Source organism: Anopheles coluzzii, chromosome 2, assembly GCF_943734685.1.
Source record: "Anopheles coluzzii chromosome 2, AcolN3, whole genome shotgun sequence".
Classification (NCBI taxonomy): Eukaryota; Metazoa; Arthropoda; class Insecta; order Diptera; family Culicidae; genus Anopheles; species Anopheles coluzzii.
This window is the reverse complement of record NC_064670.1, coordinates 35,568,030-35,592,893: the sequence shown is the minus strand read 5'-3', so window position 1 is coordinate 35,592,893 and position 24,864 is coordinate 35,568,030. Positions and strand designations below refer to the sequence as shown.

The following is a 24,864-nucleotide window of genomic DNA, read 5'->3' as shown; positions in this document are numbered from 1 at the left end:
AAAGGTGTTAATCATTCTGGCATTCGCTTCCTGCACAAACTCGACCAATTCGCTTACCCGCCCAGCGGCTTCGGAGTGGTTGGCTTGTTGTTGTTAATGCTGTTATTGTTATTGTTGTTGCTGCTAATCGCATTGTTGGCACCGGTGCCATTTGCCAGCGGGCCCGCCGCGCTCTTCACCGTCGCGACGTTATTGTTCCGCTCGCTGGTCAATCCCTCGATCTCCTGCTGGATCACCGACTCCAGCTCGACGTCGAGGTCCTCCACCAGGTTGTCCATCTTCTCGCCGATCTCGTCAATGATGGCGTTCGAGTTCGCGTTCGGCTGCACCTCGCTGAGGAAGGCAAACAGATTGTCCAGATCAACCGAGTCGTTGCTCTGCAGGCTGGCCGAACCGGCCCCCCGTGCGCCACCGGCTGGCGGAGGCCCAGCGCCCTTGCCATCGCCCCCAGTGGCGGCACCGTTCTGTGCGGCCTGCGCGGCCAGCAGGCGGCTGTTATTGTTTGCGGCATGCTGTTGCTGTGAGTGCAGTTTCGAGTTGATCTGCTCGGCCATTTGCGACAGAGCGAGTATCTCTTCTTTGGCAACCCTGCAGGGAAAGAGTGAGTGTTGGTGTGAAGAAAGCATTAGTTTCGCGCGTAGGCAAGGTTAGACCGGTGGTGCTCGAGAGACAGCTATTCTTTTTTTTTTGTTATTAACGGGACAAGAATTAGCAGCACTACAAACTAGCAACTAAACGGTGCAATCGACAGTTTCCTAGTGGCATTTTAGGGGAGGGCGCTAGCCAAGCAATTAGCGGGACACACAGCGGCAGACGGAAGCAGTGGCAAACGACGCAAGTACAACGGACAGACTACAGACAGACAACTACACGTTTAGGGCCGCGGACGGCCCCACTCACCCGATTCCGTGCCCATCTCCGGTACTACACATTAGCATGCTTATACAATGTACGAAAATCAAAACAAGGATTCAGGGTTGGTCGGTTTGTTTGAGCTCGTTTGTCGAATTGTGGCAGATTAGTTTGGGGTGAGATGTAAATGGCAAGCAAAACAGGTACGCAGAGGGGATAAGGGGTGGAGGTATGTAACCTAACCCATGACAGCGGTAGTGACAATCGAGAGGGAAATTAAAAGTATCACCAGGGTAAGGTTTGCAAAGCTGGAAATGGTTGCAGTCATTGCGTTAAGTTGAGAAGGTTGGTAGAGAGAAAGAAGACACATAAATATACTGCCAGCAACGTTCGAAAGAAATGCGAGAGTACCGTGAGAATTGAGGTTCATGCTCGTAATAACTACTTGATTAATAAAACAAAAAAACACACTGGTTTTGAATTCAAAGGATATGCTGGACCAATACGAGCAAGATCTTGACAAGTACACAGGCTGTTCCCGAGTTATGCGGTAGCTTCCAAAGACAACAGCATTATTGTCGAATTATTTTCCTTTCGATAATGAAAATATCTATAATTGGTTATACATTTCCATGTTTTTCATCATTTATGATACCAACGACTCTAAGTAACTTGGGAACGGGCTGTGTACACTTGAGAAGTCATTCCAACTACCAGTTTACAGTAACAAATTAAAGACAAAACCCCCAACTACTACTGTTAGATCATGAAATGCTGAACCCCGCCAAAGCCCAAGAACAGACCTTTCGCTTTCCTCCAGCGCCTTCCGATCCGCTTCCGCCTGGGCCGCTTCCCGCTCGCGCCGCTCCGCCTCGAGCCGTTCGCGCTTGCGCATCTCCTCGTCGACGCGCCGCATCTCGCGCAGGGCCGTCGCGACCTCGCGCGCAAACACGCCCCGCAGGTGGCTCTGGATGACGATGGCGGCGCGCCGCTTCTTCAGGAACTCGATGCGCAGCTTCCACCCCTTGTACGCGTGCTGTATCTTGAGGGCGGCCGACCGGGTCCGTCCGTACTGGCGCTGCTGGCTGAACCGCTTCCAGTTGCGCTGTATGATCAGTGCCTTCGCGTTGATCACCTGCTTGCGGGCGTCCTCGAGCGGCTCGTGCACCACGCTGCGCAGGAAGACCTTGGTGCGCCCGAGCTGCCACTCGGTGGTCGGCACGTTCAGCTCGCGTATTACGGCCAGCGCCTGGTCCTGGCTGGACATGTTGCGGAAGCGCTTCGTGAGGCACTGGTACTTCTGCACGAAATCGTCAAACGTCAGGTGCACCGGGAAGCCCTCGCGCCGTATGCGGATGATGTCGAGCATGCCGAGATAGCGCAGCTGATCCAGCACCAGCCGGTCGTCGTAGTCGTTCGGCAGCTTGGCCGCGTTCGGCTTGATGCACCGCACGTACCACGGGTTCGTGCTCTGCAGCACATCGACCAGGGCCTGCAGCTGCTGGCGGAAGGTGTCACTGACGGTGAGCTTGCCCTTGGACGTGCCGCGCGACACCGTGCTGGTGGTGGACGATGCCGACTGGACGTGCTGGATGGAAAGCAGATCCTGGAAGGAGGCGATCTCCTGCACGAACGTGTTCGTGCTGCGACTCATGTGATCGAACAGCACGTCCTGCTGCACGTCCCGGTTCTTGTCGACGAATCCCTTCACGGTGTAGCTTACGCAGCCCGCATAGTGCCGGATGCCAAACTCCGACTCCCAGTGGCGCCGATCCTGCCCCTTGACGTAGCTGCCATGCGACTCGAACTCGCCGTGCAGGTTGGTGAGGTACGCCGTGTCGGACCCCTTTGGCATATGGCACTGTTCCGTCAGCAGCTTCAGGATGCAGCGCGGCGGCTTCTCGATCAGCTCCAGACAGAGCGTGTTGTCGGTGAACTGGATGTGGGAGAACTTGATTTCCTCTTGGCGGTACTGGAAAGTTGGAAAAGGCAAAACAAACAAAAACATACAGTCGCAACACCGATCTGGCGTACTTACGGGCGGCTACTTACAATCTCCTGCTCGAGCGCAAACACGTAGTGGTTGAAGAACTTGTGCAGCTTCTCGTTCGTGTAGTTGATGCACAGCTGCTCGAACGAGTTGGTGTTGAAGTTCTCGAACCCGAAGATGTCCAGCACGCCCAAAAACCGGGACGCATCCTGGCCCGGGTTGATGCACGTGTTGATGTGGCTGATCAGCCAGGCGAAGGTGCGCGAGTACAGCGCCTTCGCCATCGCGTGCCGGTTCTCGCCCGCCTCCTGCAGCTTCAGCGGTATCTCGGTGATGTTGCCGCGCACGTTGATCTGCCGCTTGAGCAGCACCTGCACCAGGTCCGCCTCCTGCAGCCCGAGCAGCTGGGCCACGATCGCCACTATCTCGCCGTCGCCCGGTGCCAGCTCGCACCGCTCGCCGTCCACGTCGGCAAAGTCCAGATTGCCCAACCACATTATGGCACTCAGCACGCGAAAGATGCCGTCGATCAGGGGCTGCGAGATCTGCAGCACGTTGAACGCTAGCCGCAGCGCCTCGAACCGCTTCGACTCGGTGGCAATCTCGAGGGCCGACTGATCGGTGCCCGCCTCACCCGTACCGCCCGAAGCGTTCAGATAGCGGTAGAACGAGGCGTCCCGCAGATGGAGGGCCGCCGCCAGCTCGCCGTTCGTTTTGCCCTCCGCCACGAGCTGGTACAGCACGTGGTAGTTCCGCTCGCCCGGGCTCTGGAACGTGATGCGCGACTGCTCGAGCAGATAGTCCTGGATGATGCAGCCCTTGATGCACCATTTCGCGTCGAAGCACACCTGCATGAACTTGCCGAACCGGGAGCTGTTATCGTTGCGGATCGTTTTCGCATTGCCGAACGCCTCCAGGATCGTGTTGGCCTCGAGGATCTGCTGCTGCACCCAGGTCGACACATCGCACGTCACCGAGCAGAGGTACTGCAGGATGAATTTGGTCGTTTCCGTCTTGCCGGCGCCCGACTCGCCCGATATGACGCACGATTGGTTCGTGTTGTTGTCGCGGATGTTGCGGTAGGCGGCCTCAGCCATGGCGAACACGTGCGGTTCCAGCAGACCCAGCTTCTGGCCGTGGTATTTGGCGACATATTCCTACGAGAGGGGAAATAAGGAGAAAAGACGGGGGTAAAGAATAAGTAGAAGCTCATTAGTTGCCCCCATGTGACTCGCATGACAGTCAGTTTTGCTCGCAGAGTGCTTTCTTCATCGTCACTCGTCGACCATTAAATCGCCATTTCGTCGTCAAACACAAAAGCGCGCTAAGCTTTCGAGTGCTTGTCATATCGCTTCAACTTTAGCGTCGGCCAGTAGTAGGTCAACGAGGTAACGAGGGTGTGTAAAGTATTAATGCAATGACCTACATTGACGCCCTACCGCCACCTTCGGGCTACTGTTGCGCAATGAGTACAGGAAGGGAAGAAATCTCATTTAGCGCCCGGAAGTGCACATGGGCTAGGCTCGGGTGTGCAAAAGGATACTAACAACCTTTGGCTGCAACGCCTAACGCGCACGGCATGCCGACAGGCGGACATGGTTGACCTCATTTCGTTGCACTTGCCAAGTGCGCGCTGATTATGATTTTGTTTAGGCTAGGTGAAACATCATTTTTACAAGATTGTGCATCGTGTGTTGTATGTTTGTAAGAAATAGGTAACAAAACGGAGCGTGAGTGTCGTTTAAAATGATATGAATCTAGAGTAAACTGCAAAGCATATGTGTTGCCATCTACATGCGATGCCTTTGCAGGTTATAATTTAGTTTTCTTCATTTGGATCTGCTTCACATCTATTTTTTTTTTTGTTTTGTTTTGCTGTTTCCATTTGTACAAACAATCTCCCACACATGCACACACACACACACACACACACACACACACACACACACACACACACACACACACACATTTTTCTTCCATATCTCATGCCATCAAATGGCTCTTCATCGTTAGAGCACTCTCATACTCATAAAACTGTATAATTTAAATTTCAAATCATCTTACACAGGGTAGCGTACACGAAATGGTCATTATTTAACTAAATAAAAGAGGGGTCTTTTGGGTGAGACAGCAAAAAAAAAGAAGAGTCGTAAAAATTATGCCCGTTGTGCTGGCAACACCTGGGACCACATGCGGGTGATTTCCAGCGGCTAAAAGAGTGGATTTCCCGACCGCTCAAAAGCGTATGCTACGCATCGTTGAGCCTCAGGGACCGAATTTCCCACCATTAGCATTAGACAGGAAGAACTGATCGCGACGATCAAGAAGCACCCCTACCAGTAGTGGTGTGATCTTTTGTGATAAACATGAGCCGAAATGTGTTTGCTTGCCAGACAAGGATTTCCCCACTTTGTTGAGAGTGTGACAGTGTGTAGGGTAAGGCGTCTTAGTTCAATCCTTTACCCTGGGAATATGTGACGACCTGGAACAAATATACCCATCATTCGTAGATTTAAAACAAAGGGTACCGGCGGCACTGTGCTTCTGGTGGGTCCTCATCAGGCCGGGAGGCGTCTCCCAAGGCCAGGCGTGCTGAAAACAAACCAGCCCAGATAGTATATTATGCGCTGGGTGTTCACCGTCGAGCAGGTGATTTCACTTCGCGCACTTGCGCTGGACACGCAAACTCACGACTGTGTGGCAGACACGCTTTTCATAGGAGCGAGATGTTATCACACATACCCACCAAACGACTATCTTCTACTGATGATGATTGTATTTTATTTGGCACAGACATGGTGATGTGAAGGAAAAAGTTTCGCCGAGATACATTCCTCCTCTACCTCTATCATGGAAAGGGTGTTGGTGTGGGGTCTCCACTAGTGGCAGTGGGCAATGGGAAATGTGGGATGCGGAATGAGCGGTAGTGCAAATTCCACCAACCAAAGGGTGTAATGTTCCGCGGTGGTCATAGATTGATTAGCGCGATTTGAGCCACACACTCGCATGAACTCTTTCTCTCTCTGTCTTTCTCTCTCACCACATTTGGGAGTATCCATCCCGAACCACACACTGACTGGTGATGATGATTGATCTTTTCGATTCGAGCGCTGGAGCTTTGGATGCGTTTGATAAGCGCGTAGACAGCGTGCATGCGTTTTCTATTTCAATCTGCAAGGTACTGATGCTTGATGAGTGGCCTGAAAAGGGGGTTGCGCGATCGTTTGTGCGCCAAAAGCAAAAAGAAATAAAAACACGCTGCCTCGCTGCCAAAGGTGCGTTGTTGAGCTACAATTTGTGAACTCAATGCACCAATAAAAAGCCCACCACCTTTAATAGCCCAGAGCTGATTGTAATCAATTAAGCTCTTTCTTTGCACTGCTGCGAAAAAAGCGGAAAACAAGCTCAAGCAAATTCGGCGCGACGGAGCCACGGCGCACATGCGGAGGATGCTTTTTGCCGTGTCCCTGAAAGACCCTGAAAGGAGGAGCACCAGGTTTTTATTATGCCACAGAAAGATTGCACTTTTTAGTAGCGCTTCGACAATTAATCAATTAAACAATCGAAACCGCGACGCGTCGTGTGCACACAGCACAGTCCGAAGGTTCGTTTGGCAGTGGACGAGTGGTTTATTCGATTTTCTTGCTAAGTTGGTTTTGGTTAAATTGAGTGTCTGCTGCTTCCGTTTTCTGCTCTGCAATAAACTTCCGGTCGTAAAGGTCGAGGGGAAGAGACATTTAAAAAAATTAACGCCTGTAAATTGCGAAACGAGTTACAGAAAATGAAGACGTAACCGAACTGGAGTAGGATTAATGCCAGGTTTGGAGTTTCCTTTAAAGTAGCTAGTCTCGGGGTCCAATAGAAAAGTGTTTGCGAATTTTGCAATATTGGAATATTGAATATTATAAATCCTATCAACTGCTGTTAGATGATTCTTCGTGTGATGTGTTTTAACTGAGAAGCATTATAAGTCGGTAATGATGTATGATTATATATTTTCAAGACATTAGCTACTCGCCCTACCCAACCTCTCACCATTGGAATATGAATAAGAAATTCCATTTCCAAGCATCTCATTGAGAATGCTGGCTATGTCGCTGTGCAGGAGAAGTAGACCCCCTGACGGCGGAAAGAAGCTTCCTACGTGACTCTCATTGTAGTGTATAAAAGGGTGTGTGTATGCGTGTGAATGTATGCTTCTACCTGTTACATTTTGGACATGTCAGTAAAACTATGACGCCACCGGGGTGGTGTGTACGATCGAGCGCGACCGGTCAGTAGTAAAACGGAAGCATCGCTCCAAACGCGCGCCCGATTGCCTTATGCGTAAGGCTTTAGGGCGATAGCGTGAATCACACGCTATCGCGCTTGAAGAGTGTTTACCGGCATTGGGGTTGAGAGGAGGGTTAATGCGTGACTCTTGCGATCTTGGCTTTTGCTAACGCACGTGGCCACACGGTTACAATAAAGCTTTATTGAGCAGCTGATTTTCAGCAATTCAGCCCAGTCCAATCGACAATTGTCGGCACAATTAGCGCCGCCAATAATGCCGCACTGCCACCGGAAGGACACACTGAGGAAGATAATAATAAGTGAAATAAAGTCGCTTGTGTAAATCATACGAAGCTTACTGGCTTGCAACGCGGTGACACACTGCTTTAGGGAACGAAAATCAAGAACTTGATTGGTGTGTGCGAAGCAAGTCTTATCTCGGACAACAGTGAATACACGCCCCCAATATCTTAATGCTTGCGGTCGAACCAATGTTGTCTATGGTGTAGATAATTGCATCCCTTACGCTTGCAAATCGTAATGCAAATTAGGCCCGTCGTTCATTCGTTCGTCGATGGCGTGGGAAATTCTGTCACGTAGTGGCCGGTATTTGGTGCACACAGGGCTCCTAGTATGCGCGATGTGGTGTTTGCTTTTCCGCGGACATTCTTATCCGGACCGGGTAATTAAAGGCTACGGTGGTGGTAGCAACTGCAACGCCGTTTACTGCACAACGAGTGCTCCGCAATGTTTAGCGTAGCCCATGGAAGGATCTCAGAAGCGGTAAAGTTGTCTCGAACGTCAGCGTCTAATCTTCAGAGTCCGTGGGAAAAACAACCCCCAATGGACACGTTTAGAAACGTGTGTAATTAGCCGCAGGTAAGAACGGCGGTGATCATGCTTACCTACTGCTGACTGGATTGAAAGGTGATCTTGGACGACAGGGTGGTGGGAAAGCACAATTACATCCTATTTCACGAAGGATTTTTCCCAGCATAATAAAGATGTAAATTTTTGGATGACATTGTAAAAAAATGTGAAATGTAGCGCTTGTTGCTGGGTCGTATAATGGAGTAATTTGTAGGTAATATTAATTATTCAAGTATTTCTTGTCTTTTCGGAGAAAATTTTGTTGACCCTGAATTTGATAAAAGTTTAACCCGATGCAAGAGATGTTTCGGTCATCGGTAAGCCATAGATTATACAAGGAATTAAAATATTGGACATTGTTGCTATTATCCAACAACTTCTTTTGAGGATCTTCTTGGACTTTGACGATTGGATGACAAAAATACAGACGTCAGCCATTTTTAACATTCGCCAAACATTTTTATTTAAAAGATGAAAGTGTGATAGAAACAATGGAAAAATGTGAAAGCAGATTAAAGTATAAACTCCAGAGTGTTTAATTGATGGTGAAAAGCTTTCGACATTTTAGCATAACAAGTTCTGAACCGGATAAACAAGTAACGCCCCAGCATCTCACATGAAAGTAATCTCTCACAACTAATATTTCGTGTTTTTTTGGGGTGTCACACACACACGCACACACGCATAACCGGGTTTGACGGTGATAGATGGCACACATTGGATGGAAAGTAAAATCCCGCACGAAAATGAAAGTTTAATCCTCCCGAAAAAACGGCCCGGGATAGCTGCTAAAGCCCGACTTTTGGGTGTACGGGCACACTTGTCGGAAGTGGCACAGTGCTTCTTCCTGTGCCCCTCACCGATGTTGCGAAAGTAAACAAAACACAGGCCCAAAGTTTCACCCTGCCCAGTTAGATTCAGCGAGCAAAAAAAGCCGATTCCCACTTACACGTGCAAATAATGTATCCCAATTTTGTTCGGACACACATCTGTGTCGCCCGGCCGGGCTGCCGGGGAAGCAGCGGCAAATGGGGATCATAATCATCGATAACTACGGTAATGAGGTAAAGTCAGGGGTTCAGGCTTAAGCCACCCTGATAACGGTGCACGGCTGCGGGCATTTCGGGCGCACGAAAGCGTGCCGTTTTTGCCTCAATTATGCGCGATAGCATTATTCGGCGGACGGGAAACGATGTTACCACTGTCGACAGTACGCTGTACGCAGTAGAGAGAGAGAGAGATAGAGAAAATCAAAACTGGGTGCACAATCGGCCTCTCCCAAAGGTGGGCCTTTTTCGTTGTGTCCTCCTCATCGTGGATCGATTGAATTTCGAGACGAGTGTTTGCAAGTTTGATTGAAAAATGTAGTGCATTGTGGGGGTTTGGCCTCGGTGGAATTCGGCCAACGAACAGGGAAACCAGGAGGAGAGCAAGAGAGAAAGAGAGAGAGAGATTCAACCGTCCAAACCGTCCAGCCGGCATATGCCTGCGGGTCCGCTGCTACCGGGCATTTGACCGGGCGAGTGAGATAGTTCACCAGGCACGATGGAAAACAAATTTATTTACGTAATTAGTGATTCCTACCGACACGCCGCCGTACCGCACACGGATCCTTTTGCCTTCTCCTCTAGTCACTCTCAAACTGAACTGAAGATGAAGATTCCCGCTGTACAGTGGCTTCCCAGTGCGGCCTTTCCGGCCCGCCGTCGCAAGTACGCACATGCACTTTTCCTCTGGCGATCGAGCGCGGCTCCGTTCATGCACCAGATAGTTTCGGCTTTTGGTGCGAGTTTTGCGACCCCAACGGAGCTCCCAAACGGTGGGGAAGAAAAAGAGTGGTTGTGTTTCCACTTTCTGACCTCTCTCCGTCGGTGTGCGCCAGCCACAGATATCAGCCACAACACCGCAACGAATGTGGGTCAACTCAAGCGCAGGCCGAAAAAGCGTGCCGAAGCAATCGTTCGTACACCCAACGCTAAGCCACAGGCAGCCCCATCGTGGAGAATCTCCCTTTGTGCCCCCATCCAACAGCAACAAAAAAGCGGGATGTTACGAGGGAAAGAAAAACAAAATCCAGAGGAAAAAATATGGAACTGCCAGCTTCGCAACGGGGCATGGAGAGCCGGGTGCAACGGAACCCGAAAAAAAGAGGCATGCTGTATTAATCTCTTCATCCTGCGTTGATGCTGCCGCGCCGCCTAGTGGATGTGGGTTGCAGCTAGAGGTAAAAGTGAAAATGTGGGGCTGTCGAGCGAAGATCGAGTGAAAAATAAATGGTAGGCCCAGCGGGCGGTCGTTGGAGGTGGTGCTGGTGAGGCCGTGGTCTAAAACCGGAGAAATGCGTTTGCTATGTTGATGGAGGCGTATATTAATGGAGTTTTCCCAACAACCCACTACACCAAAGGGAAGGTAAACGAAGTAAAACGCGTTGCATAAACTTGTGTTCCGTCGCTTGCAGCTGCCTCTCCTCCCTCGCTCACAATCTGCCGCTGGTGTTAAGCCTTTCTTATGAAATCTTTTTAGAACATCAAAAGCAGATGCTGCTGCTGCTGCTCCCGTTGCTTTTTGATGCCAACGCATCCAATAGAGCGCATCCATCGCTTGCGGGGGCCAGAGCCGGTTAGCTATCCACCACTGCCTTCTTCATGTTGGTGTGGAGTGTTTCTGTGCCGTAGTGTCTTAATCATTTTCGGTACGGTCGTTTTGCCTTTCGCTGATCGAGCAAAGGGGGACGATGGGAGGAAGGCGATGGAGATCATAAAAATTGAATGATGGACTTCAATTCTGCCGCCCGCAACCGCTTACGGATTACTTAGATACGGGAAGTAGCGTAATAGGGGATTACGACGTGGTGAGGCCGATGTTCCTTTAATGTTTTGGGGGAACATAATTCAACGTCAGTTCTCCCGTGTCCATACTTCGTTCCTTGTCCGTGTCACAGCTCTTTCCCTGCCGAAGTTCCAACGCGTATGAGACCAACCCGTTGGTTGGCAAACATTCCGAAATAATTGCTTATTGTGGAGGTCTTTTCCACGAAACAGGAGCGCGCGATCTCATAACTCCAGGCACGCCAATTATTTTTGGGAGGATGACATTTCAGAAATGTCATCGGATGTGTAATACTTTGTTCGCACCGATCACGTTTTTACCCACGCTCCAGGCACAATCGCGGGGTCGCCACCGGTCAGGGGGTCAGCTGGCCCGGTTCAAAGACCTCTTGCCGGCCACCAGACCAGGTTGATGAATTTATCACGCACGAGGCGGACGAAACACGAGACACGGGACAAAAACTCGCTCGCCACCGTGTCAGCATGTCGTAAACATTTCGGCTTACACATTCCAAAATGGCCCGCGTACAACAACGCGTACGTGCATCGGGGCCGAGAGTGTGCATCTTCTAAATTTGTACCACGCTTTGGATTGACGTTCTTTATGTTGTTGTTTTTTCCTCCTATGCTCCCTCTAACGCAAGCAGTTGAATGCAACAGACTAGCTTGCAGTACCAGAGTGCAGCATGTCTCCGTCACACTCGTAACAATCATCGTTTATGATCGCTACGCTCTCGATGGATGCCGTATTTCCGTGACGCCCGTTAATGCTTTCGTCGTCGCGCGAAGCATCGCCACACTCGCCCATATGCTGCACAGAACCCCGCACATCAAGAACTGCAGAACTGTTGCATAATCCGAGAGCGCGGTTCATCGGCCAGCCTCAGGCACACACAAGCTGCTCACATTCTTCCATGAAGATCTGACTTTTCGTTTGAATAGCTCCACACACACACAGTCGATGCTGCTGCAGCACATCAAACGACCGGCAGTATATAAAGGGAAGGCAAATTTATTGCCACCGACGTATAAATCACTTTGGTTTAATGGTTCACACTACCCTCTTCCTCCCCTTCGTGTACGATTGTTCCCTTGGTCCCCGAAAACGTTGGTGGGATTTATTGGACGGGACACATCATCCACGTATCGGCTCTAAACAGTACGTGGAAACAGGGGCAACTTACCTGCGTGTAGCAGTCGATCTCTTTGTACGGGTTGACGGCAATCAGTATCGAACCGGTGTACGTCTGTGAGGGAAGCAAACGATCTTTAGGTTAAGGAAAATTGGTCGAGCTGGGTGGAGCGGTAGCTTCTTTTCTGTCCGTTTGCGCCGGGAATGCTGCAGCTATCCGTAACTCAATGCGTATGCTCGCTTTCGTTGAAACATTGCGCAACGCGAGTAACATAAACCAGAGATGAAGTTGATGGGGGAATAACCGTCAGGGGAAAATGGGGAAACTAATTTGTCACTTTAAGTTTGAAACAACACATATCCGATCTTGTGGTGGTAGAAAAAAACTGGGAGATTAAAATTGATCTTAGGTTAAACATTATTCGTTTCTGTGGTGGAAATACTTTTTTAACAACAAACGCTCTAGACACGTGCGACGATCATGTACGCGAGAGAGCAAAGGGGGCGAACCAGCATTTCGTTGTAATGTGCAACTTCAAGTTAACTCCAAAGTAGTAATTAAAATTGAGTATTCGATTAACAAACTGCCCATCCATTGCATCACTTATTAACAAACACAAATCCATTAGCATGCATGCACTACCAATAATAAAAACAAATGTTGCATCAACTCCACTCAAGAATCAACCAAAGTTTGTTTGAGTGTGTCGAGATGTGTGTGAGTGTGTGCTGTACATTTAACTTTGTTTATGCATTTCTGTAACCTTCCCCCTTTTTGTTACATACGTACTACAAAGGAATGCGGGTGCAGGGCTAAACCCTCGGACAGCAGGCTTGGTGCGTGTGGGCCACCGCCACGGCTCAGAACGACCCAGAAGTGAACCAATTAATGTGCTGAGACATTCAAACTTTTTAGGGCGTAAATTAGTGTCGCGTGGGCATCAAAATCAGCCTGGAATAGAGCTGTAGCGGTCCGCCGACCAGGACGCCCCAGTAGCGTTGGCGGTGCTTTATGTGACACGCGGCTTTACTTGTGTAGCGTTGTGCTGCTCCCTTTCTTTATTATTTAGCGTGCTGCTGCTGCTGGCCTTTGGTTACAGGGTTTATCGGGCTGCCCGATATAAAAGAGCACGTGCGTTTACTTATGTTGCGCCTTGCGGGCTAACAATGTTATCCAAAGACGGGTTTGAAGAGCTCCCACGCACAAATACAGTAAAGAAAGATAGTAACTTTTCGTTCATCAGCTTGTTTGGACAGCCAGCAGAATTGGAATCGATGAGTCAACCGCCCATTCTCAGAATAAATCATAAAGAAGGGCAAACGAATCTCAAACATTAGCACACACTGCGATGGAGGCTTATCATTCCGCCGCGACTGCAGTTCGCCGGAGGGGAATTTCCAACACTTCCCGACCAGTAGACGTAAAGCTCTTTTTAACGGTATTCTATTCCACTCCGGTTTCGCTAAAGCTCCGAACTGCTGATTCATGCGGCAAGCGAGCGGTGATGATTCATCGACCGTTTGTCGATCGTGTCGTGATGCTGGATGCGTCGTGATTTTCTGCCGCGATCGCAGAGCAGGACCCGAAGCAAAAACCCGTGATTGACGACCGGTTTATGGCCAGGCGTTTGTGCGCTCAATACACCGTTTTGATCCGGTCGGAATTTTGGAGGCTCAATAATTGGGGGACGAGATAGAAAAAAAAGCATTAACCCAAATGTACAGAGCCTCTTAAGCACTTTGGTACGAATATTTAACACTCTCGAAGGGTTTTTAGTGGTGAAGCCTATTTTGGTTTTTATTCGAGAAAAAGATAATCGATTCTCGCGAGCGAATGTTGTCAATAAAACTGAGCAGCTGAGATAAATTCCTGCCTGATGATTCATTGCTGGAACAAAATATCCATCTTCCAAGGAATCTTCCCAGAAACTGCATTCTTTTAATCTACACCGCAAGAAATAAAAAAAGCTAGGAATTTGATGAACTGAAAATGAGCTAAACAGAACGGAAAAGGAAAGCATCTTTCCTTCAGAAGGCGTCTTTACGGCTTTTATGCGTCTGGAGGAGAGTTTATTTTACATACTTCTCCTCTCCCAGAGCTCTCGGCTCAGATGCGTATCATGTAACAGCTCACCGAAACCGAACCGTAGCACACTCAGCCAGAAGAAGAACCCCGTGCACAGCCAGAGATGCGTAAAATGTGTTTTATATTTATTGCACCACCGTATCCCAACCGATCCTCTTGGGCCGCCCAAACACAAAACACTGAAAACAATTAGGTACGGTCGTGTATTTGTTTTCAAATTATGAAACCACTCTTGAGATGAGGAAGGGTTTTGTTTAATGCGATGAGAAGAATGGGGAACGAAATGATGAGAAGGCATAAGAAAGAGAGATACATGGTTCTCACACAAAGTTTGACGAATTACTACCCGGACAAACGGTTTTACGATCAGTGTTGGTTCCGTCCGAAGCGGAGGGCGGGTTTGCTTTACGTACGCTCTGTTTTGGTTACACTTAAAAGAACGCTTTTGAAGCATAGAATAGGTCGTGTGATTGATAGTTTCAGTTTTGGAAAAGGATACGTAAATTTGGTCTCGCTCGTAGCGCACTTTCAGGTTGCGGTTGATGCCATTCTCGTCAATGTCCGATATGCAGGTCATATCGGGGACGCCCTTGTCCGGTGTGGAACCGATGCGGCCTGAAATGAAATGAAGAAAACCAGCACATGGTTAGAGCATTTGATACATTATGAATATTACAAAAAGTAACTCTAAATTAAAATAAAATATGTAATACAAATATGATTGCGACAAAAACAATCGGTTAGAATTGAAATCTCTGCCAACAGAATCGACCACAGGCCTATCATCTCGAGTAGAGCGCTAGAACTCGTGTGTGTCCAAGCACGTGGGCATCGACCTCACGCCGTAAAGGGTAACCGGCACCGTATTTCATACACCGTTTCACCACCTCTTCGATGCACTGGACCGAACCGTACCGTGGCATCGAGCAGTGGGTTCGCTTTTTCTTTCCATTTTGCACATCATAAGCAGCGGTGCGGCGATGGTGCACCAAAAAGAGCACATCGTCCGGCCGTTGGCGTTGTTATTGCTGCAGTCATGCCTCACCGGCTGGTCGATGCTACCTACCCAGTCAGTCCGGAGGGTATTCCCTCCCCCTTCCCCTGGTTTGCGTTCTTCCTGCAAGAACCAGTTCCGGACGAATCGGTGCGATTCTATCGTCGCTCCTCCTCCAGCAAACCCAAAGCAACAGCCAGGCTCAAAGACAGCCGCGCAACAGTCGACACGAAAAGCTTGGAAGCAAGCGAAATGGCTGGTTCATTCGCATCTATTTCTGCCGTATGCTAGGTTTATAAAAATAGCACCACCACCACCACCAACACCACACCGCCACCAGGAAGCATTGGCGATTCATCCGAAACATGAATGGAAGATGCAAGAACTGCAAGTACTCGTCCCTTCCACGCAGACGACGACGGACGAGGGAATTCCTTCCCTTTTCCTTTTTGCCTTTGTTTTTTGTTGTTGGTTTGCCTCAGACAGGTTCTTCTGGCGGTGGCTTGCCGCTGTGTGTTGCTGCTGTTCAATCATGCCAGACAAAAGGCGACTTCTTGTGTTTAACCACAACTGCGCTGAGAGCTAGTGGGGCCTCCCGTTGTACAGCGGAAGTACTTGACGGTGCAGCGGTTGGGACGGTTGAGACAGTATGGCACAGTATGGAACGTGCGGATTGCAAATGAAAAAGACCTCTAGCCATATCGCTGGGATAGCACCACCTGTCGTCTAGACATGACAGATTGATTTTGCGGCTCTTGATCTGTACGACAGTGGAAAATGGAGAAGAAGTTTGCATTATAACCAAAATCCCTAGAAATGGTGCATTGGAGTGACGGGACACTCGTTTGTTTTGAGCTAGACAGATTGTGTTTTTCATGTCGGTGAGGAGTGAGTAAATGTTGGTGGCTTTAATGTTCACGTGCTTACGACAAATTAACCATTAACAAGGTGCATTATCCCGAGCATTAAGCTTGTACTTAACGCCTCCAATCGCGGCACCGTAAAATTCCAAACCATTTCCCAAGTCGGATATCGCCACAACAACACAACACTAACGAGACTCTCATTAATCTCGTATTGTATCGCGGACACCGTGCCAACGGAACAAAGGATCATTTAATGACCTTTCGATACGCAACCCCCTCCAGTAAAAAAGCTACAAAAACTCCATCCCACCATTTATGAGGACGCTTTCGGTTGTGCCACGTGCGCGGGTCAGCAGGCAAGCCCTTAACGGGTCTTTAGTCAAGATAAAATTATCAACTTTGTTAGCTTTGTTTTTCGCTTTTTCGATGGGCTCATTCTGAGACCGAGCTGACCTCATTGGAAACGCGCTGGACTACGGCGTTAGTAAGCGTTGCCCTTGCCAGGACAACAAAGTCCGTGACGGTGCGACCTGATTTCTTGGACGACGTCATCAAGACGTCAAAGAAGGGCGGAGGACAGTCGAAAAGCGAAATCGAATTTCTTGGCGTCGGGCGGCAGTTTGGCTTTTGTTCTTTCCTTTCCAACCGAATGCTGGTCAGCTGCTCAGCCGGGTGCGAGAAGGCGCGTGCTTACCGATAAACAAGACACGAACACGCCGCCACACTTGCCGCCGCTCGACGGACGGACGGACGGACAGCTGAACAACAAAACGGCTCAATATCAACGCAGCAGCAGACAGCAGCGGCATGTTGCGAGTTTTCGATGTGTCTGCGCGCCGTGTCTTGTTGCCCGTGTTCAGTTTTTTTAATGCTCCTTGACTGACAGACCTGACTGAATGGTCAAAATTGAAAGCAATGATTGATACAGCCGATCAGAGCAGGCAAAGTCCACTTGGAAACCACCCTGCTCCCGTTTGCGCGAAGGGTTCTGCTACAGCGAGGTGTGGTGCGGATTTCGTGGCAACGTGAGTAGCAGTTCAATTTTGGCGCAAAAACACTGATGTCTTTGGGGGGTTTGGGGTTTGGGCGACCAGCGTCCGGCACCAGGTTCCGGCTAAAACCTTGATCTTGGACAGTGTGCGCGCGCGCCCAAGTGGTTTTGCTTTCAACAAATTGCCGTACAACCAGCGCGCCACCCTTCTCGAACGGTAGCGCGCCCCGTGTTTGCTCGATTGATGGTAGTAAGCATACGCCTGCTATGTCCCGGGCAACATTGTGGTGCAAACGCGTGTTGTTTGCCAAGCCCAGCGTGCGCGCATATACACATATATCACTCCGGGCAGGATCGATACATCGGTTGGAACATGAACACCCTCTAGACGCGTTTCGAGAAGCGTTTCGCTAATAATGCTCAGCCGTCAGCCAATCAGTACGTACGGACGTACGTCGGCGCTGCATACATTTGCCACAAACTAGCGTTCGATTGCTTTCTTCACACCACCGCAGTGGATCATGCACAGTGAATATTATTATCCTGCTGCTTGACGGTAATTCATCGCCGTGTCTCTGCGTGGTGATTGCTTCCTTCTTGCTTCGCGAGAATTACGGCAAGAATTAGATAACTACCATTTGCGGCCCGCCGCAAACCGGCCTAGACGTGTCAATCATCAGCTGTTGGGAACGCTCGCGTACAGTAACTGGACGGTAATTTATGGTCATGATACTGCCGCAGTACACAGCACTCCACCGAGCCCGGACAACATTCAGGGAGCAGCAAACTCAATCAAGCAGGCAAGCAATGTCGGTTGCGTTGTCAAGAACGCATGTGGAGCTTTACCGAGATAAGAATCGGTAGTAATCGCGTACAGTTCACGGCATGACACTGGAATATATCCCGCAACGGGAGGTCTTGAGACGTTTGCAAAAATCTGGAATTTAGACCAATTTTTTTTTGTCGTCACGCTTCGTGTAAGCCCCGTGCCGGACCAGCGCGGGCCGCGAGCTAATGACAGACGGGGACGCCCCGGGAGCTGAGAGCAGCCTTCCCCCGGTTGCTATCACGGTACGGGAATTAATTGGCCGCTAATCAGCAGTGGGGTGGAGGATGGGGGGGGGGGGGGGGGGGGGGCGTGCATATGACATCCGACGCCGGTCGTGTGTACCGGTCAGGCGATTAGATTCAATTACGTGACATAAATTGATACAAACTGATCCATAAATAGTAACGGGCGGGTATTTTCTGGCCACCCGGTGGGGCTACGCTTGTCTATCTTTCGCTCTTTTTTTTGTGGTTGGTAGGTCACACAAATCTCCTGCCCGGTTTGATACCGAACCAAGCGAGGGTCGCCCCGGACGACGCCAAGCTGCGCCGAAGAAAAATGAGCCCAGGGACGGAAAGTGACCGTTCTGGCGAAAGGTGCTGACACCTGGAGCGGTCCCCGGTTTGACAGTTTTAGCAGCATAATTTAGAACGTAAAATATGGTTGCGTTTCGGTTCGATTGGCACGGTACACGCAGGATCTATGCTAAGACTTCGGTTGGCAAAGTATCGGTACACATGCAAAAGTAATAAATTGGCTGGCTCTGTTTTCTCTCTCGCGCGCGCCCGCTTTCGCTACATTTCAAATTGAATACCCAGCCAGCCAACAGAACAGATTGAAACGGTCAATAAAGTTGCATTAATGCCCGGTGTGCATGATGAATTTTGCAACCTTCGTTTGATGCTTCATTTTTTTTTCATTCGTATTGTAATCGATCAGCATAAAGCAGCAGCATTAAAATGATTATCGTGAGCGAAACTTCTCATTGATCACACAGTATGGTGCCCGGTCCTGTCAGCGAAGGAAATCAACGTTCAATGGGCTTTGGTCGATCGTTTGATGCACTTCACATCAAGTCGGGCACACTATCAACGGACGTTGTCAAGCATAGCGAAATCACTGATATGGTTCGGTTCAGTGGTTGTGCAAGGCGGACTGGGATGATCCACTCACCCGTCATTGCATTCATGCGATTAAATGTAGTGAACTTAAATCGATTCATTCAACTCTGTTGCATTGATGTGATTTTGTACCTTAAAGTACTATAAATAGCGCAAAACATCAGCTTCATCTAAGATTAGGCAACAAAACGAGAAAATTATATTAACCTTTACATTTTTATGGGTCGTTTATGGCAGCTTGCCGTCCACTGGAACGAACGCGCAGTCGTGCATAGAGCAATTGCCACCATTGCATGCCGCTTATCGAAGTCATAAATTAGGAATCTGATCAAACTGTTCGCAGCGGGACGGGAAGTGGTAATTATTATTCTCACCAGCAATCGTACTGCAAGTGACAGATTAGCTTCTGCCTCGTTTGCCTAGTTTGCTTTCTCTGTCGTGGTGGTGCACTTGGGTGGGTGAGTAAATGCCCCCATACACAATGGCGATGTTTAATATTCGATGCTATTGAAACATAAGCAACGGTGGCAAAGGCTTTGGCCAGGCTCTAGCAGCTGTCGTCGATTGTCTGGCTGTGGAAATGTTTTTAAATTTCAGTTCCGCATCACGCATGCCGTATTCAGAACGTTGTTGATCGTGTGTTTGTCCGTTATCTTCCAAGACCTTGGCTGGTAGCGTCGGTCAGAAGTTGCGACAGCTAAAGGCGAACCGGTCGGAGCAGATGGTTATGTCGTCTTGGTAGAGATTATGTCGATACAGCTGGATACAACGACTCACGAGCATGATATTTCAGTTTGCCAAACATTCCTTCTCGTAAGGAACTGGACGGAAGAGAATAGAGACCCGAGAAGGTCGTTTTGTGTTTGTGTGTGGTGTTGATCGAAAAGACCTTTACCCACTATCACTTTGCATGTTGATGAACCTGTTTGTTCTACCAGTGCACAACCGGTGTTGGGTTGGTGTCTCAGGCCGAGCTCATCCCCTAACCTTGGCTCACTGGGCAGCTGATTGTACGATAAATAGTGTCCGTGAACTTTTGCGCTAGTTGAAATGGACAGCTATCCGCGTACCTTACTCATAATATGCTCTGCTCGCGCGTACAATGTTGCCTTATTTCCGGATTTAAATGTGACCGTACCTTTACCATACACGTCGAGCATTCCTTTGGTCTGTTTCCTTCCCGGACAGGCTTTTCTATGACTAATCGGCACCGGTCGACAGTAAGGTTTTCGAAATGGCAAGCCCCTTTTTCCAGTTATCCTTTCACCGTGCGATTGCTTTGGCCCAAGCACACGCTGTAAAAGGTTGGTTTCCTTTTGTTTTTGCTACTTAAGTTCTCGCGTACCGCTTTGTTTGCGAACGAGCGAATGGTGTTATTGGCTGAGCTTTAACGTTGTTCTTGCTCAGGCGCCATTTGAACAATTCGTCGAACACAATGATGCCTTTCTCTATTGATAGGAATTATTGATTCGATTCAATTAAAATAAAGTGGAACGTACATAAGTTTATGCTGCACAGGGAGCAGCAAATAGATTTCTTTCGTACGAATGATTTAACATATCAATCAGTTCGGGGCTGTGTCTGCGTCCAACAGCAAAGTGAAATAACAACCGATCGACCGAGAATGTGTTTACCATATGGTGGAAACTGTCGTGTTGTGGGCCACTGTTTGTATATGTGACGCACCACACTACCACAAACAGCCATCCGATCCAAAAGCGAATCGTCATTTGCGAGCAGAGCACAACCAACCAACCCCGACCACAACACCAATGGATTCGACCCCATATCTTATTTGTTCTCCATGTTTTTTTACAACCCCTTCCGAAGAGCTGTTCGTCTTGTGTGTGTTTACCGGCTCCAGCCAAGAAGACGACCAATACTATGTGTGTGTGTGTGTCTGTGTACTCAGCACTATTTCGCGATTGTGATGAGTCAGCGGCTATGAGTGCCTTCGTGTGGCCATACACCGACCACATTACACCACACCATTCGCACCAAGTGGTGAACGAAAAGGTGTCACACATAATTTACGTAACCAGGATTTATCCGGCATGTGTCGTCGTGGTCGTCGTCGTCGCTGGTTGTTCCGGAACTACCCGGAGTTTCCCACCAAAGAGTGGGAAGGGGGGTTTTTGACATTCAGAGGTGTGCTTTTCTTTCGTTTCGTTCACGGTTGCTTGGTTGTGCATGTAATCTTTGCGAGGCACACCGGTGTGTTGGCACTGGTATTTGGGCCACGGTAGGAGCTAATGGGTCTTTCCTCCCGCATGATGATTTGTTTCGATGAGGCGTTGATTTTTAAATTAAGCAATTTCTCCCCTTTGACTAGCGGTGTTTGTGTTTGTGCTGTGTGCTACTGTGCCGAGTGTGTGTGTTAATTAACCGAAGGGTAAATCAATGTTGTACCCGCGGCGTACCGGCGAGAAATAGGAACAGGAGGTCTCACTAATTGATTGCCAGTGTCGGTGTGTGTACGCGTGTGTAGCCTCGGACAAGCAGGGAAGCAATGCTTAGCAGGTGTACTTATTTAATATGATTAGATTAGTGCAAATGGACTGAAAGTTGGACGGCACCAGTAAACAACCCACCTCACTTAACGAACTACGACGAAAACTGAGTGATGTTTTGATTGATTGTGAAATACATTAACACTAGATGGTTGAGAATCTTCAAGAGTTTATTTTGCAGCTCATAAAAGTCAACAGTAAACGAGTTAATAAAGCTTTCAAAACCAGTTAAAAGCTCTCTGTGGTAAAAACAAACTTCTGAATAATTAATTACCGCATTTATTTTAAAGAGTATTTCCTTCGCCTCAACTACTCCATCCAAGATATCAAGAAGATCGAACAAAAAGCCAATATGTCTGACGGACACGATACCATTCCAATTAGGGACAAATTTTAGCACACTTCAGTAGTAAATCAACGACAACGACGGCTACCGTGCTCATGGTCCGCGGGTAAAAACACAGTCATCATAATGTGCCCGTGGTGACCACCAAGAACTCGTAGCAGTGAACGTGGCGAGGCGTGCCCCAACAACACCCAACAGCCCTGGGGACTTGGGAGCCCGGACTCGGTGAAGGGAATATGAGCAAACAGCAAATTTTTGACTCGATTGAAAGTAATTAAAAACGTTTGCCTGTTCCACTTGCTACCGGTGGGTTGGTTGGGCTTACCACCCCCCCCGCCCGCGTGCGGTTCAATCGTTCTCCAATTCCAGATTCTTTCACCCTGCTCCCTCCCGCTCGGTAAACAGACAACGGGTGGGGGCAATTGGCCCCGACTATCCTCCCGGGGGGAGGCCAAGGGTGCACCGTGTAACTGATAAAGCATAACACAACACCACCAACACCTTTGGGGCGGAATATATCTTAGAACCCCGTAGCCCCTTCAGGCACTAGGGGACACGCGCCAGTGCCTGCGAAATCTGACAACTTCTTATCTAGCAACCGAACACTCCTACACAAACACACGGAGACCGCATGCTGAACCAACGCAGGGGACAATTTCGTGTGGGTGAATCGAATGGAACCAGTTGCACATATTGCTCCATAGGAAGAAGGAGAGGTTGGCCGGCAGCGGTGCCCTTTCCTTCTCAGAAGCCGATTGGTTAAGTGTTAAGCGCGTTTTTTTTTTACCGGGCGTAATTAAAGCTCCAGTTTGTCGTTAAATCGTGTTTAACCGGCTTTTGGATAACCGGGGCTGGTCAGAACAGCGCGCCAAACCCCGAAGACCAGACGGCGAACCCAAGCCTCTCCCCCTCCCCCAGATTAATGGGAGCGATCAAGCGTGTGCGTTTGAAGAGAGCAGTTTAATATTTCAATTATTGGGTCCCTTGGGTCGCCGATGATAACACCGGCGAGAGCTGGGCCAGAGTGGTTGGACAGGCTATAATTTACGGCTTCATTATTGACCCGGTATCGACACTTGACGCCCTGACAGACCGTGAAAAGGTTCGCCTCCAGATCTCTCCCCACTCGTTTAATTGAGCAGTTGATTTTTGTAGCTTTAACCAACTGTTCTCGCCTAACGAGAACACGCCGGGGCTTAAGTTTGCGCCCAATTAATTATGCCATAAATTTGCAAACCACTCACGTGGCCACGGCAGACGTGTAGACGGTCGGAATGTCGGATTGGGGGTGGTGCTGGTGTCCCTCCGGTCCCCCCGGAAAGCGGAAGTGCTCGAGCCACCCGTGTTCCGTGTTTTCGCGGAGCACGGAGAAATGGTTTGATCACGATTCCACGACCTCGTCTGCAGTTGAGCAGTGCCAACTGCTGTCGCGTATGTTTGCGTCCTGGGGTGGCATAATATCGTTGGCCGCGACAAGGGACAGCCAAATACTGAGTGGGAGAAAACTGCAACTGACGGTGCAACATTGTAGCGAATGCGACTTGTCGGGGTCAAACAGAAAACGGCCGCGCATGCCCTCCCAGCTGGGGTGGAACATAAAAATGTGCATTTGTTAGAGACGAAAAAAATAACTGCCCCCTCAACTGTATCGGGCTGTAGCAATGTGTCGTACACATGCGGTCACAGCTAGATAAAGGATACGGGTAAGAACCTTCACCAATGGCGAACAAAAACATGTCAGCAGTGTGACCGGTGTCCGGAGGGGGTAGTAGTATCCGTATTGCGCACCGTTCGTGGGCCCAATTTCGAGCCAACCGTGTGGTCAGTTCCATTTTGCCCTACGTGTGCTACGTTTTGCTACAGCCTGTCAATTCTATAAATCATGGCTGAACAATTGGCAGCGACTGCTGCTTCAAGATATTCGCGATGGAATGTCGCGTGTGTGAGAATTGTTTGCGTCTGTCGCTGTGCCGCGTTATGATAGGCGGCATGTAATTTTAACCACACACACACACACTTGTCACCTTCGCACGGTGTGCGGTGCCCTGCGGCTCATTTGCGCCGTTGTACCTTCGGGCAGCCGCCAAACAAAAGGACATTTTGTTATTTCACCAGGCACCAACAGTCGACGACATTCTTTGGCACGGCACAGAAGCCCAATAAAGGCGACCCCCCACACACACCACAGCGTCCACAACCAGGGCCAATTAACAACCAACCGCTGGGTAGCACCCGTAGGTAACAACAACAATTGCCATAATCGTTAGTGTAATGGCGCGTTTGTTATCTTTCCGATTGGGTCGCGTGCAACCCGAGAGCGCGAGAGTGCAAATGAATTATGGAGACAGCTGCATTATGGTTTATTATTGCTTTTATTGAAACCGATCGCCTTATCGGCACCGTGTCCACCAGGCACGCCGTCAACCAGTGGCAGCCGTTCTTTATTGCAGATATAGTTTTATGCTGCAATGGCCGATACTCTATTGCCGTTTGTCGCATGAGGGATCGGCGACCAATGCTATCGGCGTCGGAATCTGTCGTCTGATAATGGTGGGAATCTCCACTGACCTTGGGGAATGCCTTGGGAGGGACTGTTCGAACCCTGCTGCGGCTATGAGTCACACGCTGGCGAAATTGAGTACATCGTTGCATTTAGGGCAGAGCAAATCGGAAACTCTATTCTCCCAGATTGTGTAATTTTAACAGACTCTATTGATGAGTCATATAGACAATTTTCTGAGGGGAATTCCAGATAAGTCATTGTACAAGAGCATGCCTATACATAATGATAACATATTGTTATCTTGCTATCTTTGTTTTGCACAGTATGCTGGGTCAGATTGTAATGTTAACGGAATTATTCAAAATTCGCAAGATGTTTTTAGCAACCGGGCTGTCACAAATAATGACAGCTGTAGAAAAACATCTCGCAAAGTTTTGAATAATGCGCTGTTCACATTGAAACCAGTGAATGCTCGGTGTTAGTAATCTAAGGTGAAACATTTGATTTTGTTTCTCCATTCAGTAGGAAAGGTTTAAAGGCCGTTTTGCGCACATGTTGTTTACATTTAAAAAGTACAATACATTTTATTATATTTTTTTTTTTGTAAATATTTGTAGTTATTTAACTCAAAATGCAAGTTACAAATATTATTATGATTAAAAAATCTCAACAAA

At 48.9% G+C, this 24,864-nt stretch overlaps 1 protein-coding gene across 3 annotated transcripts in view; it reads right to left on the bottom strand.

Moving 5' to 3' along the window:
* Positions 1-24,864, bottom strand: part of LOC120960716 (myosin-I heavy chain) — a 40,148-nt gene that overhangs the window by 9,990 nt on the left and 5,294 nt on the right. For 2 of the 3 annotated variants that reach the window (XM_049605053.1, XM_049605054.1), the window contains exons 3-7: positions 14,530-14,645; positions 11,997-12,059; positions 2,905-3,999; positions 1,656-2,824; positions 58-588 (exon numbers count right to left, since the gene is read on the bottom strand). In XM_049605053.1, coding sequence (XP_049461010.1) covers positions 58-588; positions 1,656-2,824; positions 2,905-3,999; positions 11,997-12,059; positions 14,530-14,645 — 2,974 coding nt within the window. The remainder of the gene's footprint in view (positions 1-57; positions 589-1,655; positions 2,825-2,904; positions 4,000-11,996; positions 12,060-14,529; positions 14,646-24,864) is intronic. The other variant, XM_049605055.1, reaches the window with a different exon arrangement.